The 27,176-nt window shown below is 41.0% G+C and overlaps 1 protein-coding gene across 25 annotated transcripts in view; it reads left to right on the top strand.

The window, feature by feature from the left end:
• The window catches only part of SUSD1 (sushi domain containing 1), a 161,823-nt gene that overhangs the window by 14,801 nt on the left and 119,846 nt on the right, over positions 1–27,176 (top strand). For all 25 annotated transcript variants that reach the window (XR_014247877.1, XM_082403933.1, XM_082403951.1 and 22 more), the window contains exons 2-5: positions 3,019–3,132; positions 5,798–5,953; positions 17,423–17,575; positions 18,224–18,403. Coding sequence is in view for 24 of the 25 variants with exons in the window: in XM_082403933.1 (XP_082260059.1) it covers positions 3,019–3,132; positions 5,798–5,953; positions 17,423–17,575; positions 18,224–18,403 (603 nt within the window). In the remaining variant the exon portion in view is untranslated. The remainder of the gene's footprint in view (positions 1–3,018; positions 3,133–5,797; positions 5,954–17,422; positions 17,576–18,223; positions 18,404–27,176) is intronic.

Here is a 27,176-nt window from a genome sequence, read left to right as displayed (position 1 = left end):
TACAGATACATACATATATATGTATAACCGAATCACTTTGCTGTACACCTGAAACTAACATAATACTGTAAATCAACTATACTTCAAAAAAAAAAGTTTAGTGTTTATATCTATTATTGTACTACCCACACACGCTGGGGTGAGTGTTCATCATTATATGGTTGACCACAGCTGAGTTTGTGGAGGTGACCCAGGACCCATTATTTAGAAGGTATTTCCAGGATTTTGGTTGCATGTGATTATGGATTGACAGCGTCCTTATGGTACTGTTTTAAAATGTTGTGTATTAAAATATTAAAATGGTTAAATAGATTTACCCCATATTGGTGGACATTTAGTATGGGGACCCATTCTCCCTTCAGCTCTGTCTGTTGCCCCTATAATCAGGAGCCTTCCTGGTCTGTTTTCTCCAGGTTGTAAAACTCCATCTTATGCCAGGGTGAGTTAGGGGATCTGAGCATCTAACTACTCCTCCATATTTTCAACTTGTTCCTTAACTCTCAGCCCCTACCCTTTATGCTTGCCTTCTGGGGTGCTAAGTGACTCCATTCCTGGTCCTTTCAAGTTGGCTTTTATTTACGTTTTAAATTTTATTTTAATTTCCCCTCCCTCCCTCCATCCCTCCCTCCCTTCTTTCCTTTCCTTCCTTCCTTCCTTCCTTGGCTTTTACTTCTTCCTCTCAGGCAGTTCCCATATGTCCATCTCTTTCATCTTCTGAAATATTGTCAACATCCTTGTCTGCTGTCATCTTCTCTCCCAGGGTTTGTACCTTTCTGGTCCTTGATTTCATTTTTAAATTTTTGGGTGAGGGTTGCAAGTGTATTAAATCTGCTGTGTTTAACTGGAAGTCTTTAATTTGTAATTTAAAAGAAATTGTTATGTATTTTTTGTTACAAGCTCTTTCTTATTCCTAATGTTGTATGTTTGTATATACCCTTTTTTCCTTCACTGGTCTTGAGTTTTGACTACTGGTCTTTATGATGCACTGACTTTGGAAAAAATTTTTTGTTTTTTCAATGAATTTGAATATATTTTCTAATTCTTTAACATCTTTTTAATCTTTGCTGAGTCCTAACCACCCCCCTCATAAACCCCTATTTTGATTTTTCCTTTTATTCAAGCTTCTTGTATTAAAATTTTAGTTTCCCCCATCCCCCCAGCTGCCTGCTTTTCTTTCTCTCTTTTAAAATATAAAAACATGTCAAACTCAGATTTTCTGGTGTAGATAAGCTTTTATGTCCGGTATTAAACATTTCAATGTTGATATCCTCTTTGCCCCAAGAATTATTTAGGAGAGTGTTCTGTAGTTTCCAAGTAGGTTTTCTTTTGGGAATGCAAGTCTTATGTTTTTTTTTTTTTTTTAAGTTTTTATTTATTTATTTATTTATTTATTTATTTATGGCTGTGTTGGGTCTTTGTTTCTGTGCGAGGGCTTTCTCCAGTTGCGGCAAGCGGGGGCCACTCTTCATCGCGGTGCGCGGGCCTCTCACTATCGCGGCCTCTCCTGTTGGGGAGCACAGGCTCCAGACGCGCAGGCTCAGTAATTGTGGCTCACGGGCCCAGCTGCTCTGCGGCATGTGGGATCTTCCCAGACCAGGGCTCGAACCCTTGTCCCCTGCATTGGCAGGCAGATTCTCAACCACTGCGCCACCAGGGAAGCCCCAAGTCTTATGTTTTATTTTGTAGTTTTATTACATTATTACATGGTAGTCAGTATGACCTCTATAATTTCTACTTTTTTGAAACTTGTTGCATTTTTCTTTATGGTCTGGGATATAATAAATTTTGTAAATATCCTATGGTTAATTTAGTATTAGTGATAAGCATGGCTTGTCTCATTTTTGTGTTATATTTTGTTTAAAAAAAAAAAGCAAGCGTGGTTAAGAGAATTTATATATATCCCTTTCTCAGTTGGTTTCATGCCTAGAGCGGCCGGAGAGCTAAGTCTTTATTACCTGGGTGGTAATGGGGCCAAGACTAAGATGAAATTCCATGCTGATATGTTCTCCTTACTAGGCCACTCCTGATATTACAGACACTGGGAGTGTAACACAGTATCCCACATAGCCACGGGTAGAAATTCTTGTTTGATCTTGGGCCATGTATCACCATCTGGTAGATTTGAATATTTCAGCAATTTTAGCCCCAAACATTTTTGCTGCTTATCTAAATAATTGGGATCTGGTCATCCTGCTGGGAGCTGGCTGTTATCTCACTGACATTTTAAACACATTCACCACTGTTTCCCTAAAAGGAAAATGGATAGGGCAATAGATGAGTTCTTCTTCCTTCCATTTGCTTTTTAAGTTGTAGGCAGTAGGACTGCAGTTTCCTTTATCCAGTTGGTCAATAAAAATACACTGAATGTTTATACCATGCCATAATGATGTATGGGCAAATGACATAATCCCTGTCCTTGAGAAGCTCGTTCATAATAGCAAGCTGGGAAGACAGAGGTGGAATAGAATATACTGACAAATTAATATGGTTGATATGGAAATGTACAAGTGTTAGGGGAGCACAGAGGAAGATTTAATTTTCCTCAAGAATGGAGGAATGTGGAAGACCTCAGGGAGAGTGTGATGATTAAACTGGGTCTTGAAATAAGAATAGGTGCTAGTTGGACAGAGAAGGAAAGATAGGCATTCTAGACGAAGGGAACATCGTGACTATGGCATGACAAAAGACAGTGGCTAGCATGTATGTATGGGAAAGAGTAGTTGGCCTCTTGCCTGGAGAACACTGTGTGTATTTGGGTTTGGGAGCAGTGAGGCTGCAGGAGTTAGTCTGGGGTTAGACGGATAAGAGCCTTGATTGCCAGGTAGAGGGATTTGCACTTTACTCCATGGGCAATGGGTAACCATTGCAGGTTTCTAAGGATGGGATAAGGTCTACCCTTCATAATTTTGGTATTCAAATTTTGGTTCTCCATTTTAACTGTTTATTACCCAAAATGTGACTCACCTAGAGTAGGTGACTGAAATGTTCTTTTCCTGATATATATAATTTATGATTCAGCTTTAGATGTCTGTGCCACTTGCCATGAACATGCTACCTGCTTGCAAAGAGGAGGGAAGAAGATGTGTGTTTGCAAATACGGATTTGTGGGCAATGGGAGGACTCAGTGTATTGGTAAGTTCTGAATCCTGGGTTAAGTTGAAAAGTTGAGTCAAGAAACAAGATTCTCTAGAGTTAAAGAGTTGATGTCCTTGGGAGGAAAACATTATTTTGTTCATGTGTTTTTATTACAAGAAGTTTTGTCAATTATAATAAGTCTTTGTTTTAGTGTTGAGATGTATCCTTTCTCTAGCGTTTCCAAGGAATTATCCCTCATGTTAGAGGTCATTGAACTTGAATCTCTGGAAACTCTCTTACCTAACACAGATTTGAAATCTGTTTAACTTAACTCGAGTGAGTATTGCATTTTTTAATTTCTCTAGTTGTTTTGATAGGAAACTATTTAGTACCATGGGGAAAAACAAAACACAGTTGCCAACTTTTTGGCTGATTGGTGAAATACTGTTGCTTTGAGTCTCATGTCTACCAGAATCCATCCTCCAAATTTTTTGTAGTTGTGACCCTTTAGGGTCTTGGATGACTTAAAGAAATACAGAGACCTTTAGGCTAGAAACATCTGGGATAATTTTTTGTCTCATAGCATTCACCATGCCATGAGAGTCAGACAATACCCAGGTCAAGCCCCATTCAGAGAGAGGGAGAGTTTCATAGTAACTTTGTAGTAGTGAATGTTAAGATAATCACAGTTTCCTGCCAGCAACCATGTTACCTGCAGTAAAAATATGGATAGTTTTGCCTTGTAGCTGTGGATTGACAGTATATACGGCCTTGTTGTGGTATCTTTGTTTTTGTTTTGTTTTGTTTTTCCTCCCTAAAGAAAAATGGCAATTAAGTCCTGAGTTAAAAAAGTCATCTTCTACTTCACAGGTACACGTTTTCACAATCACACACCATTGCCCGTTCCTGCAGGCTGGAGTTGGGCCTTCTTGACCCTTCTCTCTTTAGAATTCTGCCCATAAGATTCTTCCCCCACTGCTTACGAGCAGGTGCTTGGAAATGAAGTTGGGATTGGGGAGCACGGACAAGCCTTTTCTACTCCTTCCCCTACTGAAGTCCTCCTTTCATGAAAGCTCACTGCAATCTTGATTATTCTTTGACTTCTGAACAATAGAAACTTCTCTGAATGGGTGGAGGGGGCTTTATTAATTTATGTGGTACTTGCTCCCAAACACTAGACACTGCATATCCCAGTACTTGGCCTGATGAGACCATGCCGTAGGTTACAGGTAAGATCATAGGTGTGCCAGAGGTGCTATAACATGGTATTACGTCTAGGGACCTAAGAATTCTAGAATCCCATACAAACACAGATGTCCCTTCTGATGAAGTCTGCAGGGAAGATACGCCTCAGAAACAATGGCAAAGGACAGGAATATTCCATCTTATGCACAGTTGGACATGTATCTGAAACTCCCGTGCCCTGCTCAGTAAGCTGGGCTGATTGGACACTTGGCCTGGCAATGCCTTGAGGGTCTGTTCTGCTAGTCTGAGCTCTCATGCAGATCTTACCACAGACGGTTTTAATGATGAATAGTGTTCCAGGTTTAATTAAATTTAAAAAAAGATAATATAAGAAAAATGAAAAAAGAAAAACCCCACCAGATTTTGAGTGGGGCTGGCGGGGGGCGGGGGGGTTGGCTCTTGAGTTAGCAGGAATGGAGTGCAATTGTGGGAGGCGACTGAACTGCTTTGAGGGAACCAGTAGTGGAATAAAACAATAAATAACAGACAAGAAAACTCCAGTTCATAAGTTGATGATATCCCCCCCCGCCAAAAAACTAGCTGGTTAGATCAGCTCTCAAAGGATGCAAAAGAAATTGGTCACAGGAGTTTCCTCTGATGGTAGAGGCTAGGGCAGAGTCAGCAAACTGGAGCTTGGGGGCCAGACTTCAACTGCCGCCTATTTTTCATTGCTAATTTGTTTTTCGATTGTCTGGGACTGCTTTTGTGCTCCAAAGTATGGATGAGCAGTTGCAATTGGAGACCTATGACTGGCCTTCGACAGAAAAAGTTTGCTGACCCCTGGGCTGGAGGACAGAGATGGGAGGGAGGTTTACTTTCATTTTACATTGATGTCAAATTGTTGAATTAGAAATGCTCGGGGCAGGTTCTGTGGTCTCATCAAGCATCCCATGTTCCAGCCCCTCCTCACTGGGTGATTTACATTATTTATATGGATCGCTGACGGTTAGCAGGAGCTGCTCCTACCTCGATATTAGCCCTGCCCCTGGATGAGGCTTGAGCACTAATTCCATTGTGTCTCCTGGTAACTCAGAAGTAACAAATTTTCCAGTTAATCATTGGATGTAAAATCATCCTACTCTGGTTTTTGTTAAAAAAAAAAAAGCAAGAGAATGGTTGGGCTGGAAAAGTGGGATTCTGTTGGATTTGTTTCCCCAGGCCTATGACAAGATCTTTTTAAGTGTGGAGAAGTTCAAAAAGCATTCCCTTCTCCCAAGCTTCAAATAAGATGGACTATCAGATTGAGATGTTGGGTTTCTCTTGTGGTTTTGTAATACAGCTGGTGCGAGACTACGAGGGGCCCGTGTCCTGCAGTCTGAGAAGCATAGTGAGAGGAGAAGAGGCTGGGGAAATAGATCTTTCTGCTGTTGTCACAGAATATTGATTCTCAAGTCCATAATACAGGAGAACAGTCTGGGTGGTTGATCGTGCTATGGATTGACAGCCCTTTCTGTGCGTTGTCTCAATGTATCAACAGATAAAAACGAGTGCCAGTTCGGAGCCACTGTGGTCTGTGGGAACCACACATCTTGTCACAATACACTCGGAGGCTTTTATTGCATTTGCCTAGAAGGATATCGAGCCACAAACAACAACAAGACGTTCATCCCCAATGACGGCACCTTTTGCACAGGTACTCGGGAAGGGGGCTGCAGTGATGGCAACATGGTGATGGCAGGACGGTGCCTGGTACCTGGGATGTGGAAGAGGGCGAGGGTGGGGACAGGACATAGTGTGATTTAAGGGAGGGACTCTCCTTTGTCTATGAGGGAAATTTGGACTTGGACTAAGTATTAGTTAATATTAGGGAATTATTGTTCCCTTTGTTAGAGGGAATAACTGTACTGGGGTATTTAGGATAATATTCTTATTTTGGAAGCTGCATGCTGAAGTACCTAGGGGTGTTATTATGAACTATCTAGTGTTATTTTATCTGTAAGGTACTTTAAATGGCAAAATGCGAACGATTGTTGAATCTTGGGGGTAGGGGTGGGACTAGAGGAGACTGTAATATTCTTTTTCTTGTTCTGTGTGTTTGAAAAGTTTTATAACAAACAACAAGGGGGGGGCTTCCCTGGTGGCGCAGTGGTTGAGAATCTGCCTGCCAATGCAGGGGACGCGGGTTCGAGCCCTGGTCTGGGAAGATCCCACATGCCACGGAGCAACTCGGCCCGTGAGCCACAACTACTGAGCCTGCGCGTCTGGAGCCTGTGCTCCGCAACAAGAGGCCACGATAGTGAGAGGCCCGCGCACCGTGATGAAGAGTGGCCCCCACTTGCCACAACTAGAGAAAGCCCTCGCACAGAAACGAAGACCCAACACAGCCATAAAAAAAAAAAAAAAAAAAAAAAAATTAAAAAGAATGTAAGCAGACAAGAATAGCATTAAAAAAATAAAAATTAAAAAAAAAAAACAAAAAACAAACAACAACAAGGGGAGGCTCTCCGAGATGGTGTGCCATCTGCAGTTTCCTTGAAGTGACTCTGGTACCCGCCAGCTCTGTGCACACTGCCCAGGGGGTGGGCCCTGTGATGCAGCAGCATGCTGAACCTGTTAGAGATGTGGGCTTGTCTCCTGGAGGAATAAGTTGAGTGAGGAGTGAATAAGTCGAGCTTTTAGGACCTCAGTAGCTTTGAAGGTCAGATTTTGGGCATATGTTGGTCAAATACAAGGGGTGGGCAAAACCCTCCTAATTTTCAGTAGCTCCTGTATTATCTGAACTCTGTTTACAGCCCGTCATGATAATATAGCTCTTAGGTTTTCTAAGAAAATCTTTGAACAGTAATGAAGAGGAAAGGCAGGAAAAAACTCCTGGTTCTAAGATGGCTTTGCATAGTCTTAATGACTCTCCTTAAAAGCTTTGTGATATTTAAAGGTTTGGGGGAGAAAAAAAGAGAGGAGAGCATTTTTTATCTTTGTACCCACCAGGAACCACAGGTTTTGATGCTCCGATTCATTCTCCCTCTTGACCTGTACCAAGGTAAAAATCCCTCAAGGGGAACATTTGATTTGTTCTTGGCATGAATGAACACATTCCCTCAAAGAAAACATTTTACAATATCTTGTTGTTTTAGGTAGCAAATTACTTGTTACATGATTGCAGAAGTGCAGTGTTGCAGAATTAAATTAGGTGCCTTAAAAAAAAAAAATGATACTAATTTAAAAAAAAAAACCTCGGGACTGGTGGTCCAGCGGTTAACACTCTGTGCTCCCAGCTTAGGGGGCCCGGTTCGATTCCTGGTCAGGGAACTAGATCCCGCATGCTGCAGTTAAGAGCCCACATGCCGCAAGGAAGATCCTGCTCAGGGCAACGGAGATCCCGTGTGCCACAACTAAGACGTGGCGCGGCCAAATAAAGAAATAAATATTAAAAAAACCCCAGAACAACCCTTACAAGACGATGATCTGGTGTTCAGTTCATTCAATATATTTACATTTTTCATGCACTTCCTATGTGCCAAGGCTATGCTAGTGGGAGGTGACGGCAGACAGCTAATTTCGTATAAAGTGTTAGTCATAGGTAAGCAAAGGGCGCTTTCCAGAATCCAGAATCTGTGGGGGCACTTACGTTGGAAGTGGGTGAGAGATTGGAGGACGTGATACCTGAAATTGTGTTTTCAAGGCTGTGGGAGTTTGACAGGAAAAACTTTTATAACTGTATATATCAGTATAGTTTCCAAGAATGCTTTCTGTTTTTAAAAAGGTAGGAAGAAGAAGAAGAAGAAGAAAGAAATATTTTATGCAAGATCCAAATAGATGTCAGCCTAGGAAGAACCAATCTTCCTGGAATAAAATCCTGATCTAGGCTCTGCTTCTATTTATTCTACTCCTTGTAATTATTTAGTGACCTTCCCCTTTAAAAAAAAAAAATTGAGATATAGTTCACAAACCATAAAATCTACCCTTTTGAAGGGTACAATTCAGTTGTTTTCGGTATAATTCACAAAGTTGTGCAATAATCTCCACTATCTAATTTTAGAACATCTCAACACCAAAAAGAAGTCCCATATCCATTGGCAGTTATTCCCATGACCTTTTTTTTTTTTGAGGTCCCCATTTATCACTTTGTAAAAGCTGATTGATGACTTTTCCTGATGACACTGAGTTTCTTCCATAATCACAGTTGCCACAGAAACATCAGTGTCTTTATTTTATTTATTTATTTTTTTTAAGAGTATGAAGAGGTAAGTTTTCCTCACTCTCTTTTAATTAATTATTTATTTATTTTTGGCTGTATTGGGTCTTCGTCTCTGTGCGAGGGCTTTCTCTAGTTGTGGCAAGCGGGGGCCACTCTTCATCACGGTGCGCAGGCCTGTCACTATCGTGGCCTCTTTTGTTGCAGAGCACAGGCTCCAGACGCGCAGGCTCGGTTGTTGTGGCTCACGGGCCTAGTTGCTCCGCGGCATGTGGGATCTTCCCAGACCAGGGCTCGAACCCGTGTCCCCTGCATTGACAGGCAGATTCTCAACCACTGCACCACCAGGGAAGCCCATCAGTGTCTTTAGGTGGGGCAGAAGCTTAGCAAGTTTTGGGGTATCAGCAGTTATCCAGTGCTTGCCTGGAACCAGAAGATTGTGAATCCTAGTTCTTGAATTCTGAGAAATCCTGGAACCTGGTGTTTATTGTACTCTGCAGAATTCAAGTCAAGTTCAGGTGCTTGTTGCAGTAGGCCTCTGGATGTCACTGTGTATAGATGAGGAATGAGTTGCAGGGGTTCTAGTGCTAGAGAACTTGCAGATATTCTGGCCCCCAGGCTGCCCCCGGAATGACTCCTGGCAATCATGGAAACTTTGCTATGAGCCATAATCCAGAGGAAGAAGCTCTGTGGTACTTGTGGTGTGAGGGCATTCCAAAATGCCAGAGGCCTTGACAAAGGTGCCATTGTCCCTCTTTGGGAGTGATGGGGCCATGCCTGGGTTCCTCCTGCAGTTTATCACCTCCCACACTTTACTCTTGCCTTTTCCCTGCCTTTTGACTTGAGTGGGTCAAGAGTAAGTGGAGACGGACTTCCCTGGTGGTCCAGTGGGTTGGAATCCGTGCTCCCAATGCAGGGGGGCCCTGGTTCGGTCCCTGGTCGGGGAACTAGATCCCACATGCATGCCGCAACTGAGAAGCCCGCACACCGCAATTAAGATCCTGCATGCCGCAACTAAGACCCGGTGCAGCCCAAATAAATAAATTAAAAAAAAAAGAGTGAGTGGAGAGATATGAGACTGATGTGAAAATAAGGCTCAGGGCTGTCATCTCCCCACCAGCATGACTCCAAATAGGCATGGCCCTGGTGTGTGTGCCAAATAGGCGTAGACCCCAGTGTTCAGGGTCTGCTGAAAACTGCAAAATACTCTTTCTGTGCTTTTGAATTCCTCAGCTCTTGGGAATCCATCTTGACTCTATTGACAACAGCAACATTCTTTTTCATAAGCTCACTTCCTGCAGTATAAGGGCCTAATGCCATTTCTTCTAGAGAAATGTAACAGCACTTCAGCTTTGGCTGAGAAATGAGGAAAATGGGGGTTGGGTGTGTGTGGGGGGGAAAGAACCTGGAGGGAGTGAATGCTTTGCTTTGCCATTCGTCATTTCCTGGAACCTGCTGCCCCAAACCTGTATCCCATAGGTCTGCCCATGGTGAAGTAAACACCTTCATTCCTACACGTAAATCACTACCACAACTGAGACCAGTGTAGTCTGTTGGTGTCTCTCCCAGGTCAGGAGCCTTGTTTTCCATGTGAGCCTTTGCCCACAAGCTTCTCAGGTGCCCTGTTGTTTCGGGTCCCGGAGCAGCCTGCTGTGGTCTCAGACACAAATGCTCAGCCCCATCGAGATGCTGCTTGCTCGACGCGGGCTGCGCTCACTAGCCTTGCAGCCATCCTGAGATTTCTCCCAGTGCTGTCTCCAACAGAACTTTGCTGCCCAAATCCCCGTCCTTTGTTTTAGCTGGATTTATTCCTAGAGTCATGTTTTACCACTCTGGAAGAAAGAAGAAGCAAGGAAGGATAAATCCAAGGGAAAAATCACACTGGGGACGTGTTGCTTGCCACTGCCCAGAGCAGTGCTCATAGCCACTAGCTCCTTGCCTTACTCCCTGTGGAACCCCCTGCCTCCTGCTTAGGTCTCCAACTGTGGTGGGTGATGGCCTCAGACCCCTGCTACTGCCCCAGTGCCTTGGAAGGAGAGGCCAAAGATTCTCAATCAAAAGACGGTTAAAACAAAGCTCCATCCCCCCCAAATGCCAGAGGCCTTGACTAAGGCACCATTGTCACTCTTGGGGAGTGATGGGGCCATGCCTGAGCTCCCCCTACAGGTTAACATCTCCCACCCTTTACTCTTGCCTCTTACTTGCTCAAGCCCCAGGATATAGATAACCCAGGTTCTTTCCAAAGGCCCTGTCGAGTATAGTAAAATATATACACAGGGTTCTTTTATACTCTATTAAAGTTTTGGGAGGAGTAATAGGGACAGGAGCTGGGCTTAAGTTTATTTTTGAACTATCTGTAAAGTAGGCTTTCCTAAGCAAACTATCAATATTAGCAAGATTGTGAAGGAAATGCTTAGCCCTTTAAGTTCAGGCTCTTTGCTCATGGCCAACGCATCTCTGAGCATGAATATGGTTTTTTTTAAAAAAAATATTTATTTATTTATTTTGGCTGTGCCAGGTCTTAGTTGCACGGCACGTGGGATCTTTAGCTGCGGCATGTGGGATCTACCGACCAGGGATCGAACCTGGGACCCCTGCATTGGGAACCCGGTGTCTTACCCCCTGGACCACCAGGGAAGTCCCCAAGAATATGGTTTGAAAATGGTTTTCCACTTATTCAGCTACTGCTTTTGCAAAAGTTATGTGTCAAAAAAGGATGGAGCTGTTACCCTAGGATGAAGCTCTGGAAGAGAGTCTGGGTGAATGGGTCATTTACTTCTTTTTTTTTAAATTGAAGTATAGTTGATTTACAATGTTGTGTTAGTTTCAGGTGTACAGCAAAGTGATTCAGTTATATATATATGTGTGTATATATATATATATATATATATATATATATATATATAACTTTATATATATATATTCTTTTCCCTTATAGGTTATTACAAAATATTGAGTATAGTTCCCTGTGCTGTACAGTAAGTCCTTGCTGGTTATCTATTTTATATGCAGTAGTGTATATATGATAATCCCAAACTCCTAATTTATCCCTCCTCCGCACTTTCCATCATTTACTTCTGATTATTATGATCCAAAATTGTTCTTGCCAAAAGGAGACAGAAGAATAAGTCATTATTTTCCCCCAGAGAAGGAATATAGCTTTATTTTGTCCATTTATTAAAAAAAATACTTATGTAGAAAAGTCAAGCAATTATGGACACATATAAAGGAGAAAGAAAAAAAAATTACCTAATATTAACCCAGAGTCAACAACTCGTTTTTTTTTTTTTTGGCTGTGTTGCGTCTTCATTGCTGTGCGCGGGCTTTCTCTAGTTGTGGTGAGCAGGGGCTACTCTTTGTTTCAGCGCGTGGGCTTCTCATTGTGGTGGCTTCTCTTGTTGCAGAGCACGGGCTCTAGGCACGTTGGCTTCAGTAGTTGCAGCACGTGGGCTCAGTAGTTGTGGCTCGCGGGCTCTAGAGCGCAGGCTCAGTAGTTGTGGCGCACGGGCTTAGTTGCTCCGCGGCATGTGGGATCTTCCAGGACCAGGGATAGAACCCGTGTCCCCTGCATTGGCAGGCGGATTCTTAAGCACTGAGCCACCAGGGAAGTCCCTGAATGGAATTTATTACATGGCTGTACCATGTTACTTAACTCATTATTTTTTCCCCTATTGTGATTGTTTTTCTGTTTTTTGCCATTATAAGAAATGCTCTAATGAACATTTTTGTACTTACATTCTTACAAGTAATTATCTCCTTTTTATAAATTCCGAAAAATAATTTCTATGTCAAAGGGATACCTACACATTTTACATTTTGATACATAGTGCCAGACTGTATTCCAGAAAGTTCATACCAATACTCTCTCACTAATCATTTCATGAAGGTCTTCATTTCTTCACATCCTTGCCAACACTGGATAATATCAATAAATGATATGAATTTAACAGTTCTGATTTTAAATGGGTGTTTGTGTTCCTCTAATGTGGCTTCTTAAGATGTGGGTTTCTGAGCTGAACTTGGCATTTGAGGAGGGAAGGTGGCCTCTGTCTTAGAGCATTTAGATCTAGTGCAACAAGCCATGTGGCCACTCCCCTGATTCCAGCCAAGAATCCCGTGACAGTGAGTGTATGCATGTGCACGCTCATTGCTCATGGTCAGGGTCAGGGTTATGAAGGAGTGGCTTGTGCTCCAGGGAGAACTGAGTCAGTAGAGAGGCGAGGTCCACTCATTTATTAGCTAACACGTATTGAGGATCAAAGTTCAGCCAGGCACTGTGCTAAGTGCTTTCCACATGTTTTATTTAATCTCTGCAAAAAGACCTACTATAATTAACTTCATTTTACAGAAGTGATTTGGAAAGGTCAAGGAACAGGTATTAGTACAACTAGTAAGTAGCAGAATCAGTTCTCAAACCTGGGTCTGTTTGACGTTCAAATCCATGAAAAGACTTTAAATATAGAACACCAGGGCCCTGGCATGAGGTCAGAGTGTCCTGCTCGGTTTTGCTACTTTCTACCAAGGAGTTGTTCTGGCTGTGGGTAAAATTAATTAATAATCCTATATATAGAATGGGGCATAGGGAATTTTCTCCCTTGATTAGTTAAGTATGTTAATAAAGTTGCTCAGAACATTTTTTCTTCACAAGCAAACATGTTGTAACCTTGGACACCCCATGGAATCTACCACTACGTGGAGAAGCTGTTCTGATGAATTTAACGTGTTTATCCAGCCCAGATTCTAGAAGTTTATTTATTTATTTTTAAAATTTATTTATTTATTTTATTTATTTTTGGCTGTGTCAGGTCTTAGTTGCAGCAGGCAGGATCTTTGTTGAGGCATTTGGGATCTTTCGTTGCAGTGTGCAGGCTTCTCTCTAGTTGCAGTGTGCGGGTTTTCTCTTCTCTAGTTGTGGCCCGCAAGTTCCATAGCGCGTGGGCTCTGTAGTTTGCGGCACACAGGCTCTCTCGCTGAGGCATGTGAGCTCAGTAGTTGTGGCGCGCGAGCTTAGTTGCCCCGCGGCATGTGGGATCCTAGTTCCCCGACGAGGGATTGAACCCGCGTCCTCTGCATTGGAAGGTGGATTCTTCACCACTGGACCACCAGGGAAGTCCCTCTAGAAGTTTAGAAAAGGGCTGGTTTGTGAGCATTAGGAGGTAGCAGGGGATTAAAAGTCAAAATAGTGTCATACTCATCTCAGTGATACAGGGTAGATACATCTAGACATCCTTAAGGCAATTGATATCTTTGACAATCTCTGTGGACAAGATAGAGAATTGTTGATTGGATGATGGTACAATTAGACTGTAAAGGGAGAAAAGGTGTGGCATAGTAGTTAAGAATAAGGTCTGAGAAGCCAGATGTCTGGCTTCTGATCCTGGCTTTTGCATTGCTTAGCCTGTGTGACTTCAGTCCAGTTAACCATTCTATGCTTCAGTTACTTCGTCTGTAAAATGGGGATAATAATAGCATCAACCTCCCAGAGTTATTGTGAGGATTAAATAAGATGGAAAATAATCAGTAATAAATAATGAAGTGTTTAGAACAGTGCTTGGCATGTGCAAGATGACATGCAGGAGTTATTGTTATTAACAATCATTATAACAATTATTGTTATTAGGCTGTTGAATGATTTGTACACAAAGCAAACTGATTAATGCCTATAGTGACTCATACAGAGCTAATCAGTATCTAGAAACTCCAAGTCTTTTCCATACCACTGCATCTTTGCCTTATAATACTTGGACCCCTTATTTTTAGCAGTCTACTGAAAAATTCATTTTTCCCACTCACTATCTTTGAGGAGTCTGAGGCAGGTGGGCAGGCCGGAATATGGCTTCTGTGTTAAAAGGTATATACATAAACGCATTTTACAAATTCCTCAGTGGAATAAAAAAATCTTGATAAGCTAAAATGATGGGTCCAATCTAGGAACACATGTTAGATCCTGCAGTGTTGAAATCACTTCTAAAGTTTGTACTAGATTGAGATTGATTTTATTTTATATTACTTTTAAGAATCCTTTCTTAACAATTACCCAAACCTCCATGATTCTGTTATCAACAATTGTTTGTTTTACTGGTTTCATTTCTTACCACTCTTTGTTGTGTTTTATGATGTCTTCTCCTTTCTTGACATTATTTATTCTGATGTTTTTCACTGGCTCGAGTATTTTCTCAAAATCTTTTTCAGAAAGGAAATGTCAGTAGTGTAGCTCTTGAGATCACTCATGTTCTAAAATGTCATTCCTTTGCTTAAATATAGCACGATGTTTTGCTCTCTTTTCCTTAGAACTCTGTAAATATTACTCCAGTGCTATCTAGCATTTAGTGTTTCAGACAAGAAGTCCTGGGTCAGATTGGTTCTCTTTTCCTCATAAATTACCATTCCTTTCTCTCAGGAGGTTTATAGATTTTTCTCTTTTTCCATGAGATTCAGAATGACTCATTTTTCAACATTCATGCCTGTCACCTTAAAAGGTTATTTGGATTTGAATACATAAGCTGAGAGATTTTTCTCTTGATTACTCCATTCTCTTCTGTAATTCCTTTTAAATAGATATTGAATATTTTGGGTCTGTCCTCATATCATTTTTTTGTCCCATAGTTTCTATCTTATATAATTAATATTTCTATGTTTTTTGGAGAATTCCTCAGGTTGAAATTTGTGAATTTATTGTCTAGCAGTGACCAACCTATTATTCAATGCCTCCATTGAGTTTTTATTTTTGGCATTCATATTTTGTTTTTAATTTCCAAGACTTCATTGTTTTCTCAGAACCTCCCCTCTTTTTCATTAATACAGTATCCTCTTAACCTTGTTTGGGCTTCACAGTCTCTTCGTATGTCAAGAGTGTCTTGGTTATTTCTTACTGGATAACCCCACTCCTCCCACCCCACCACTACCCCAAATTTAGCGGTTTAAAACAACAATTTATAATTTGTCACAATTCCATGGCTAGGTGGTTTTGTAATGTGTAGACATAGTCAGCTGGTGGCTGGGCGAGGCTGGGCTGCGCTGGCAGATGAAAGAAGGCCTCTCTCAGGTCTTCCCTGGCAGCCCAGTGGTTAAGACTCTGCGCTTCCCCTGCAGGGGACGAGGGTTCGATCCCTGGTCGGGGAACTAAGATCCAGCATGCCGCCCGGTACAGGCAAAAAAAGACGGCCTCTCTCACACATGGCTCTGGCCTTGATGCTGGCTGTTCACCAGGCCACTTTAGTTCTCCTCCATGTGGCCTCTGTCTTCACATGTCATCTCATCTTTAGGGCCTCTCTGAGTGCCCTCTCTCCCAAGCACGGATTTTCTTCAGCATGGACACTGGATTCTAAAAGAGGGAAAGAGGGGGACTTCCCTGATGGTCCAGTGGTTAAGACTTTGCCTTCCAATGCAGGGGGTGCAGGTTCAATCCCTGGTCAGGAAGCTAAGATCCCACATGCCTCACGCCCAAAATACCAAAACATAAAACAGAAGCGATATTGCAACAAATTCATAAAGACTTTAAAAGTGGTCCACATTAAAAAAAAATCTTAAAAGTAAGTAAGTAAATAAATAAATAATGAGGGAAAAAGGAAGCTACCAGCCGTCTTCTCAGGCTGGGTCCAGAGCAGGCACTGTGTTACTTCTTCCGAGTTCTATTGGCCAAAGCAAGTCTCAAGACCAGCTCAAGGGGAGGGGAAATGGATTGCATTCTTGATGGGCGGAGAAGCATGCAAGAAAGCAAGGAGAGGAATTGTTGACAGCTATCTCTGGAGCTGATCTCCCACAGAGTTCCCAAAGTTTGCTGCCCTAAAGATGTAGGTTGATCAGAATTGGTAACTTGGGTCTCCTCCAGCAACTGAATGAATTACTGGTTCCCAGACAACAATCAGGAAGCGATGAGGTGTTCCTTGGTCCAAAACCAAAAAACAAACAAACCAATATAAAGAAGGTAGTGGATTTTAATAAAATCACACTAAACAATTTAAAAGGATTCTGAGATTATATTCTTCCTTTTTTTGGGGGGGGGGTTGTTAAAATATTCTTTTTTTAAATGAAATCATAGTGCTAGTTTTTTTAAAAAAAAGTCTTCACTGGCAAAATAGAATATTGGCCACCTTATATCAGTCCTTCCAAAGTGACTGGGCTTTGAAATCCCAGAGTCTGGGAACAACCAGGCTTTCTTCATTCACGATGCCCCCCTGTCCTCTGCCCCCCGATGGTTCTTGCAAATGTCCTGGAAAAAGTCCCCTTTTACTTAAGGTACTTTTCTTTCTCTAAATGAAATTGGTGTGTGTGTGGCTCTGATGGAGTTTCTAAAGTTTTAAATTTTGTTCACTTAGCCAGGTCTGGGGGGAAAAGACTGCTAACTGGCAGAGAGATTTCTTTTTCAGCCTCTGAATTATTGTGTGGTTTTTACTCCTGGAACTGCTACCAACGGCAATCTTCAGTCAAGGGGAAAAGTCGGCTAAGGAGCATGTCTTATCCTTCTTGAAGGCTGTTTTAAGCCCTTCTAATCTTGGTGAAATTAGGGAGACCCTTCTGAGTTATCTTCTTTACTTCTTGCTGCATCGTCCTATGCTCATGAGCTGGAAAGCATTTTTCACTCTGGTCTAAATTGTTTTGTATTCGGAGTTCTGCTTCAGATATTTTAGTATGAGGTTGAGGCTATCCTTATTTTATAGTAATTGAGTTTTTTTAGCATACTTTTTTGGGTTCATTTTGTTGGGTTGTTAGTGAGTTGGTGATACTTGTCGGTTTTTATAAATTTTCAGAATACATTGACAAATATTTATTGAGCACCTCTTGGTGCCTATGATGTGAAGGATACAGGAGAAGAACTGTTAAGGAGTAAAATAAAATTCATGATACAATTACAAACAAATGCATTCACTTATAAGTGTAGATTGGGAATGTGAGAAGTGGCTGTCACAATGTCCCCCCACTTTTTTTCTTTTTCTGTCCCTTGTTATATTCGGGATGGGTCTCAAGACATAGATGAGTGTGAGGTTTCCGGCCGGTGCAGGCATGGAGGACGGTGCGTGAACACTCGTGGGAGCTTTGAATGCTACTGTATGGATGGATACTTGCCAAAGGGTGGGCCTGAGCCTTTCCATCCGACCAGAGATGCCACGTCGTGCACAGGTGGGTTTTTGCCAAACAATGCAGCATCCGAAGGTGAGAGTCTGTTGGTGGTGACTTTCTCCTGCTCTGAGCCTAAGTCTGTGGGTCTGTGTTGGGGATGTGTGTTGGATCTGTTCCTTTGTACATGTATAACCTATGAAATAAAATAACAGTCAAGATAGAAGGGGCTATATTAAAAAAGCTAAAATTAGTATGCTTTGGGGATTTTGAGTAGTTAATAGATATTCAGATATTAACCATTATGTTAGATAGTAAACAGAGCTGATCTGGTAAGAGCCACCATCTCAAAAGTGACCAGGGAAGTTATAAAGGCCTATATATCTTAAGGTATTGTGCAATTCAGGTGTTTTACTTTGTTGGACTAGGCTTCTCCTCTTTAGTTAGTATGAATTAGTGAGGGTTGATTGCCAAATCCTTTCAGTTTTGTGCATGTATAGATGCTATTACCTGTGGAAGGCCAGAAGAATGAATAGAGACACTCATTGGAAACATGCCCAGAAGTCATGTGGAAATGAACCAGCCTATTTAAAATATGGCTCGGGTGTGTATAGGTGAGGGGAGAGGGCATGGGGTAGAGGTGGAGAGAGATTATGAATTTTGAAAATTCACATTCATATAGTAATGAGTTTGACGTTAATTTGTTTTCAGAAATAGACTGTGGCACCGCTCCTGAGGTCCCAGATGGCTATATCATAGGAAATTATACCTCTAGGCTTGGCAGCCAGGTTCGTTATGCTTGCAAAGAAGGATTCTTCAGTGGCCCAGAAGATACAGTTGCAAGCTGCACAGCCTTGGGCACATGGGAATCCCCAAAATTAAATTGCCAAGGTGAGTTTTCCAAAGGTCCAGCTTCCCAGCTTATACCGTCTTGAGATTGTTTTCGTATTTCTCTCTAAATCTCTCTTTGGGGTACTGAATGAATTAAATAAATTCAATAAATTCCTATTGTTTCTAATAGGTTTTCAGTTGATTCTCTTGATATTTACAGGAATAATATTTTATCATCTGCAAATAATGATAATTCCATCTTTTATTTTTCTATGTTTATAAAAGTTATATTTTTCTCTTGACTGACCACTTAGCTTGTGTTTTCAGAACAAAAATTTAGTAGTAGTATTGACTTTGAATATTCTTTTCTTATTCCTGACTTTAATGGGAGTGGTTTGAGTGTTTCATTATTCATTCATGATCTTGGCTTTTTGATGTTACATACATCTACTTATATTCTTATGTACACTGAGAGAGTGCTGTGAGCCAAGTGCTGTTCTAAGCATATATATATATGTGTATATATATATATAGACTCATTCAATTATAATATCCCTGTGAGTGTGTGCTATTATTATCACATTTTACAGATGGGAAAACTGAGGCATGGAGAAGTTCAGTAATTTGTTTGAGGTTATCCAACTAGTGATGGAGCTGAAATTTGAACTTAGAATTCTAGTTTCTGAGATTGTGTGCTTAATCACTCTGGTATACTGCTTCCATTTTTGTGATGATGTTGGCTTTTGGTTTTTTTCTACTTTTGGCTTTCTCTCTCTTCATCATTTCACCAGTTTTTGACTATATGTACATAATATTGAGGAAGCCTTCATCTATTCCCATTTTACTGGGATTTAAAAAAAAATCAGAAATGAGTTATTTTATCACGTCTTTTAGGCATGTATTAAGGTGATCATATATATTTTTTCTCCTTTTAACCAGTTATATGCTGGCTTATATTTCCTGATCAATACTAGTTGCTGGAATGGATTCTTCTGGGTCTTTGGTGTTTTTTTTCTTTTAATCGGGATTATAGTTGCTAAATTTTACTTAGAAGTCTTGCATTGATATTCATAAGTTAGATTGGTCTATTTTCCTTTTCTATGCCATCTTTGTTGGTTTTGGTATTAAGGTTATTCTAAATTTTGAGAAAAGAATGTGAAAACATTTCCTTCTTTCTCTATTCTCTGGAATACTATAAATAGGATTTTTAAAGATTTCACCTAGAAAACCATCTGGATGTGGCACTTAGGGAGAGGCAGTCCTTGGGATAGTTAAAAAAAAAATTAATACTTACTGGTCCTGTTTAAGTTTCCTATTCTTGTTGATATCCATTTTGGTAATTTACATATTCTAAGAAAAATCATCTATTTCAAGTTTATTTTCAAATTTATTTGTAGAGAGAAGTGTAAGGCACTCACGTTTTTGATTTTCTGTAGATATAGTTATTTTATAATAGTGAAATACTGGAAACAATTTCAAATGTCTGTTGATAAGGAAATTAGTTAAATAAATCATAGCATGTACATAAAGTGGATATTTTGTAGCCAATAAAAATTATGTTGGGAAGAATCTTTATTGACATAAGTAAGTATTAACAGTATACTACTGAGTTACAAACTGTATGAATAACATGATCTTAACTTTGAAAAATGTACATGTAAATGTACATGAAAATGTTTCATATGTACATGTATGTTTATGAAAAAGTTTAGAAAGCTATATATCAAAACGTTAACCATGGTAGTTTCCACTGGGAGGGATCCTGGATGATTTTTTTAATAAATTTATTTATTTGTTTTTTACTTTTGGCTGCGTTGGGCCTTCATTGCTGTGCGGCTCTATGCACCAGCTCTAGGCACCCAGGCTTCAGTAGTTGTGGCACGGCGGGTTCAGCAGTTGTAGCTCGAGGGCTCTAGAGCGCAGTCAGTAGTTGTGGTGCACGGGCCCAGTTGCTCTGCGGCATGTGGGAATCTTCCTGGACCAGGGCTCGAACCCATGTCCCCTGCATTGGCAGACAGATTCTTAACCACTGCACCACCAGGGAAGTCCTGGATGATTTTTATATTTTATATACTTTCTGTATTGAAGGAATTTTTTTTAATGTATTAGAAAAAGTAACAAAGTTGTTTCCATTTTGGAAAAAAGAAAAAAAAGTTTTCAGTGAGCTTATTGCGTAGCTAAGAAACCTCAGTGATGCATTTGGCTAAGTTAATCCTTTTGATATTCTGATTTGCAATTCAGGCTTTAAACACATTCTGATAATTATCATCCTGGGGGTTAAGAAATTCTAAACGTACAATTGAGTTCTAACATTATCTTTCCATGGATCAATTAAAATACAGAACTTAGATTAAAATGTGCCATAATGCATTTCAAAGAACCCTCTAGAGATTTATATAAGAAACTCCATATAAGACAATTTGTATTACTTTGAAAATCAGTAGTCATCCGGATTATTGTACTGAGAATGTAGAAAGTTAATTTAGAGGAGAGTGCTTGTTCCATTTCCCAAAGAACTGTCATTTAGCAGCTCTTCACTTCTTTTTTCCCTCCTGTAATAACTGTTCCCTTCGCCTGCTGACACCCTCCCCCCTCTTCCTCCCCCGTTTCACCACATGGCCACTGGCTTCTCCTGGCTGTGCCTGCTTCTCTCTAAGCACAGCCCTTCTTATTTATCCCTCATTCTTCTCTGGGGTTCCAGAATCTGGGCTATGTGCCAGCCGGCACTGTATTTTTAGCTCAGCGTTATGAAGCCACAGGAATTGGGAATTCCACTAAAAACACGAGCAAACTGTGAACTTGGACGCTGAGGAGCAGGTACTTTTGAAAGGAGCAGCCGTGCGTTCCAGACGGCAGCGTGTGTGTCCGATGACGGACTTCCCCGCCAGAGAAGGTACAGCTGGCGGCTCCTGGTGTTTGCCTTCTCCCAATTACCGTGTCTCTGGAGGCTCTGCTGCTGCCTTGGGGGAGGGGCATTGTGACACAAGTTCCCCACCTGAGCAGGCCTCAGAAGTGGATGTTGGAAGTGAGGATGAAATCTTCCAAAATGGGTAGGAATTTGTGGAAACATCCATCACACATTTCCATCCACTCTCTGGAAAAGACACAATCTCTAGCTTGCGTTTCCTGTTATTTTGCTATTATTATTACTTTTTAAAACATTTTTCTGCTGAACATTTTATGTTTTTAATTTATTTATTTTTGGCTGTGTTGGGTCCTCGTTGCTGTGCACGGGCTTTCTCTAGTTGCGGCGAGCGGGGGCTACTCTTCGTTGCGGTGAGCGGGCTTCTCATTGCAGTGGCTTCTCTTGTTGCGGAGCATGGGCTCTAGGTGGCAGGCTTCGGTAGTTGCGGCACACGGGCTCAGTAGTTGTGACTCGCGGGCTCTAGAGCGCAGGCTCAGTAGTTGTGGCACACGGGCTTAGCTGCTCTGCGGGAGCTTCCTGGACCAGGGATCGAACCCGTGTCCCCTGCATTGGCAGGATTCTTAACTACTGCGCCACCAGCGAAGTCCCTTATTATTATTATTTTTTTTGATTTTCAGAGAAGGTGCCAGTTGTAAGTGACAGCTTAAAGAATTTGAGTTTTTATAATTCAACCAAGCCAGGAGCAAGGTGAGGGAATCACTTTAACTGTGTTATCATTAGCAACAAATCCAGAGTCTGGCATACTTGTTAGATCCTGTGACTAGGTAAGTCTGGAGTCTGGGAGCAGAGTAAAGACAGGTACACCATGAGCTATTCTATAAGGGTGAACTCCTAAGTATCATGTGAGAAGAATGGGTAAAGACTAAGAGAGTTCAGGTGGGGAGATTGGGTGGTTCATGGAAGGGGTGGCATTTGTGTTCTTCCCTTTGGTAGTTTGCCTCCCATGGAAGGGTCCAGCGATGAATGGTTTGCAGTGTAGGCAGACCAGTTGAGGGTTCCGGGACTATCTGTCTTCCAGATTTTCTTCTCATCCTTTTTGGGGCCTTATCTTCCCTTCGGGCTGGGAATTCTCACCAGCAGTGTGTCTGGCACTGAATAGTCCCTTTAAGAATCCGCTTCCACGCTTACTTCTTCTTCTTAAAACCTTTCTAAAAACAGTGAAATGGCCACTGCACTTAGAATAAAATCCAAACTCCTAACCATGGATTTTGAAGCCAACAGGGGTTTGTCCTTTTTGGCTTTTATACAGGTTACGTCTCCCATCATTCTCTCCCAACCAGTATGTCAATCTCTTATCAGCTTCAGGGCCTTTTCTCTCTACTTGAAATAATTGCCAACCTGTTTTAAAAATTGTTATTGTGGTAAAATACACATAATAGAAAGTTTACCATTTTAACCATGTTTAAGTGTACAATTCCATGGTATTAAGTGTATTCACAATGTTGTGCAATTAACACTGCTGTCCATTTCCAGAACATTTTCATCATCTCAAAACAGAAACTCTGTACCCATTAAACAAGAACTCCCCATTCCCTCCTCCCTCTAGCCCCTGGTAACCTCTGTTCTACTTTCTGTCTCTGTGAATTTGTATTGTAGGTACCTCATATATGTGGACTCATACAATACTTGTCTTTTTTATATCTGGCTCATTTGACTGAGCATAATATTTTCAAGGTTCATCCATGTTATAGCATGTATCAGAACTTCATTCCTTTTTTTTCCTTTCAATTTTATTGAGATATAATTGACACACAGCGCTGTGTAAGTTTAAGGTGTTCAGCATAATGATTTGACTCACATACATCATGAAATGATTATGACAATGAGTTTAGTGAGCATTCATCATCTCATATAGATACAACATTAAAGAAATTAAAAAATGATATTTTTTTCCTTTTGATGAGAACTCTTGGGATTTACTCTCAACAATTTTCATATGTCATGTTGTACATTTCATCCCTAGTACTCATTTATCTTATGAGTGGGAGTTTGTACCTTTTGAAGAATATCATTCCTTTTTCAGACTGAATAATTTTCTACTGTATGTGTACACCACATTTTATTTATTCATTCACCTGTTGAGGGAGGCTACCTGCTTTCTGCACAGGAAGCTCCTTCTCATCTTTCAAGTTTCAGCTGAAATGTCATCTCTGACATTCTCTTGCTTAGTACACAACACGTCAGTATATTATTTATCATTATGTTCATGGTTTTTATCAGTCTGCCCTACTGGGCTGTAAATCTGGGAGCTCAGTGACCATGTAGTTTTCTTCAGTATCATCTCTTCAGCACCTGGCACAGTGCCTGGCATACCTAAGGCCTGTAGAAGCACCGTGAATCACCCCCAAAAGGTGGCCCAGATGATGGCAGGCATAGTGGAATTGGCTTCCGGACTGTGTCCCAGCTTGTCCTGTGGCTGAGCCTTGCTGAAACCCTGGCTTCCTCTTTTGTTTCCCCCCTCCAGCTTCATGTCCTGTCCTGATTCCACACCTTCTTACTCTGTCTTCTGCACCTTCATGCTTGCTTCTCACCTGGCATGACATTTCTATGCTGTGATAAACCAAAAACAAGGCCCTGGGGCTGACTCTTGGTTTCCCCATATCCACGCATGTGGCCCTTGCAGGATGGATGGCCCAACCCTGTGGATTGATTTCAGAGGCAGAGTTTCTTCTTTGAGTTGGTTAACAAGGGTGGGATGTGGTTTCTTAAGTCCACTCATAGCAGAGCCTAATTCTCTAGAGGTGACCAGCACTTGAAGGTTTACAAGGTTTTCCATAAACATTGTGTTATTTGCTCTTTAAAAATGCCTTCTGAGGTGATTAATAGGTTGGCATTATTTCCCATTTCACAAATATTCCATTTACCACCAATAATGGGTATTATTCCCATTAAGAACCAGAGCAAGGAAGTGGCTTACCTTATGTCACTAGCTTATGTATCAAGTTGAGAACCCAAAGCACTTTTCCAGAAGGCAAATTCCATATAGAAGTAGCCTTAGTGAGCCCTGGAGGTGGGAGGCAATGATGAAAAGCTCCATCCAGAAGGATATTTCTTGTTGCTGAGTCAACTCTTCATCTTTTAAGATTTTCTTAGTGGAGCCAAATCTCCTCTCTGCATAGTTGGGGAGGGTTTGAAAAGGCTTTGACAGAAGTTGGAATGCAAATGAGTGCATTCAGAGGAGGAGTGGCAGACAAGGTTCACTGTACTGCTGCCTCTGAATTTTTAGTAGTGTCTGAGGGTTCTGGGACCACATCCGTGCTTAGCAGGGAAGAGTGCTGTGATTGGCTCCTGACATCCACCTGGGTGAGGGAGGTAGGCCTGGCAGCACACTCACCTTGTGTTTAGCATCTGTGTTCCAGGTGATGGGAGTTTTCTCCTTTGAAATCGATTTTCTGGTACCTCACCACATACTGGTCTTTAAAAACTGTCTTGACCTGCTGCGTGCAACAAATCTCTTGTGTGACCCTTTTGCCAAGTAAATGCCATTAAACATGTCACTTACAAATGGTTGGAGCCACTTGAGTGTGCAAAATGAATGATGACATTGGTTATAAGACTCAGGGTGATGAAACATGAGCTTTAGAATCAGAAAGTCTTGTGTGAGTTTTGGCTGAGCTGCTTACTGGTTCCATCACCACCTCTAAACTTCTGTAAACTCAAGTTTCCTTCTGTAGAAGGGGAGAAAATTGTTGTCACCCTATAAAGTTATTATGAAGATTTAATGACATAATGATAAAAAGCACTTGGCATTGTGCTTGATGCGGAATAGCTGCTGGATAAGTGTTTGCCATCATAATAAGAGAGTCATAATCTAGTGGGGAGTGGCAGGTAATGTTTCTAACGAAAATTCAAGGTCTTTCTGAAACTTCCCTAAGTGGGAAGGTCTAAAATTTTTTAGCTTTCACTTTGCCTTATTTATTTATTTTTTAAATAGAAATCCATTTTTAATTTATTCTATTTATTTATTTATTTATTTTTGGCTGCATTGGGTCTTCATTGCTGCACGCGGGCTTTCTCTAGTTGCAGCGAGCGGGGGCTACTTTTCGTTGCGGTGCGTGGGCTTCTCATTGTGGTGGCTCCTCTTTGTTGTGGAGCACGGGCACTAGGCACGTGGGTTTCAGTAGTTGTGGCACATGGGCTTCAGTAGTTGTGGCTCGTGGGCTTTAGAGCGCAGGCTCAGTAGTTGTGGCGCACGGGCTTAGCTGCTCCGCGGCATGTGGGATCTTCCCAGACCAGGGATCGAACCCGTGTCTCCTGCATTGGCAGGCAGATTCTTAACCACTGTGCCACCAGGAAAGCCCTGTTTATTGGTTTTTGATTCAAATATTCTATTTACAGCTAGAACATTAAAATGAAGAGTTTTAATGTTATTTTTTTTTAAAAAGAAAGATTCCTATGCAGCTCAAAGCATCAAAAACCATTTCACCTCTATGAATGGAAGATCTTTTTAAGAGACATGCTGATAAACTCTTGTTTTTTTTCTTCCAGCACTCACTCTTTTACGTACCCTATCACCTCCTCTGCAGTTTCTGAGTGTTCAGATTCTAGCTGTTTCCATATTAGACACTATTTGTTGACAGTAAGTGTTTTAATGTGAAATGGAAAATTTTCTTTTTCCTCCAAATGATCTATGAATACGATCTGAAGGAAATGTATTATTAGTTGAGGTTAAAGTTCATGGGAAACTTTAGAATAAAAAAATCCATCAAAAAGTAATTTTTTTCTTTCTACTGTCTTAAGGGCAAGTACGCTTTTTGTTACTAAGGGGCTTAGTTACAACCGTTAATAAGCTATCGACACTTTTGAAAATGTGCTTCAGGGAATGCTATAACCCTCCCATTTCCTTTTGATGACTGTGATAACATTGTCTAAATTCAAGTAGTCACATATTGCGATGTTAGATTCCAATGCCAACATCAGTGATGTACGTCATTTAATGCCCAAGTGATCCTGGATTGAGGGTCTAACTAAATTTGGCCAACTCAGAACATGCCATTAAGTGCATGAAACTTTGTCATAAGGTTACACTTTCAGCCTTATTCCTTAGGCCATATTTCTTACATATAAACTTCACCAAAATTAATGTTCCTAATAACTCACATGACTACAGGGGATATTCTAAAGATATAGAATATAGACACAGCCCACAAAGAGCTTACTGTTAAGAGGGGAAGAGAACATTTTTACAAATGAAGAAAGTATAGGTATAAATGCTGAATTATCCGATCTAGAACATGAATGTAGTGTAGACTCTGGTATTCATCTGCCTAGACTGTGGCCTTTACCACCTACCGTGTTGCACTAAATTCCAGGTGTTACGTAAACCTTCTGATCTGATCCTAAGGCACAATAGAGACTTCTTCCTATTATTGTTGGGTAAAGATGCACACTGGCTTTAATGTGATTTTCTTCCATTTTCATACTTGTATCTTCCCTTTTACTGGAGTTTTTCATCTAGTAGTTTATTTTTCTGGGAAGATCTTTTTTTTTTCCCTTTGGTCAATATCAATAGGTGGAATAGGTCAATCATTTATTCCCCCAGCATTTGGCAAAATGTCTGTCTCAATTTGTAGACATTATTGGTCATTATTTTTTCTTTCTCAGCTTGGTATTTTTTGGTCTCTAAAACAGTCTTAGATTAAGCCTTATTTTACTCTGTTATTTCTGTCATCAATCACATTATTGTGCTGATATGTGTAATAAATAGCAGTCATTGGTGATACAGTCAGCTGTTGATTAGACACCATAAATTGCCTATACCTTTCATCAAACAGATTTCCTTCTGGAATATTTTCTTGGGTAGAATTTTAAAACTAGCAGTGAGGATAAACATTTTTACCTTCAAGATATGAAACAGAGTTACAGTATCAATGTGGTCCTTGAAACTGGCACAACATATTTCCCCCC

Source organism: Balaenoptera borealis (assembly GCF_965194805.1).
Source record: "Balaenoptera borealis genome assembly, chromosome: 8".
Classification (NCBI taxonomy): Eukaryota; Metazoa; Chordata; class Mammalia; order Artiodactyla; family Balaenopteridae; genus Balaenoptera; species Balaenoptera borealis.
Note: the sequence above shows the minus strand (reverse complement) of the source record. Positions and strands in the feature narration are given on the sequence as shown.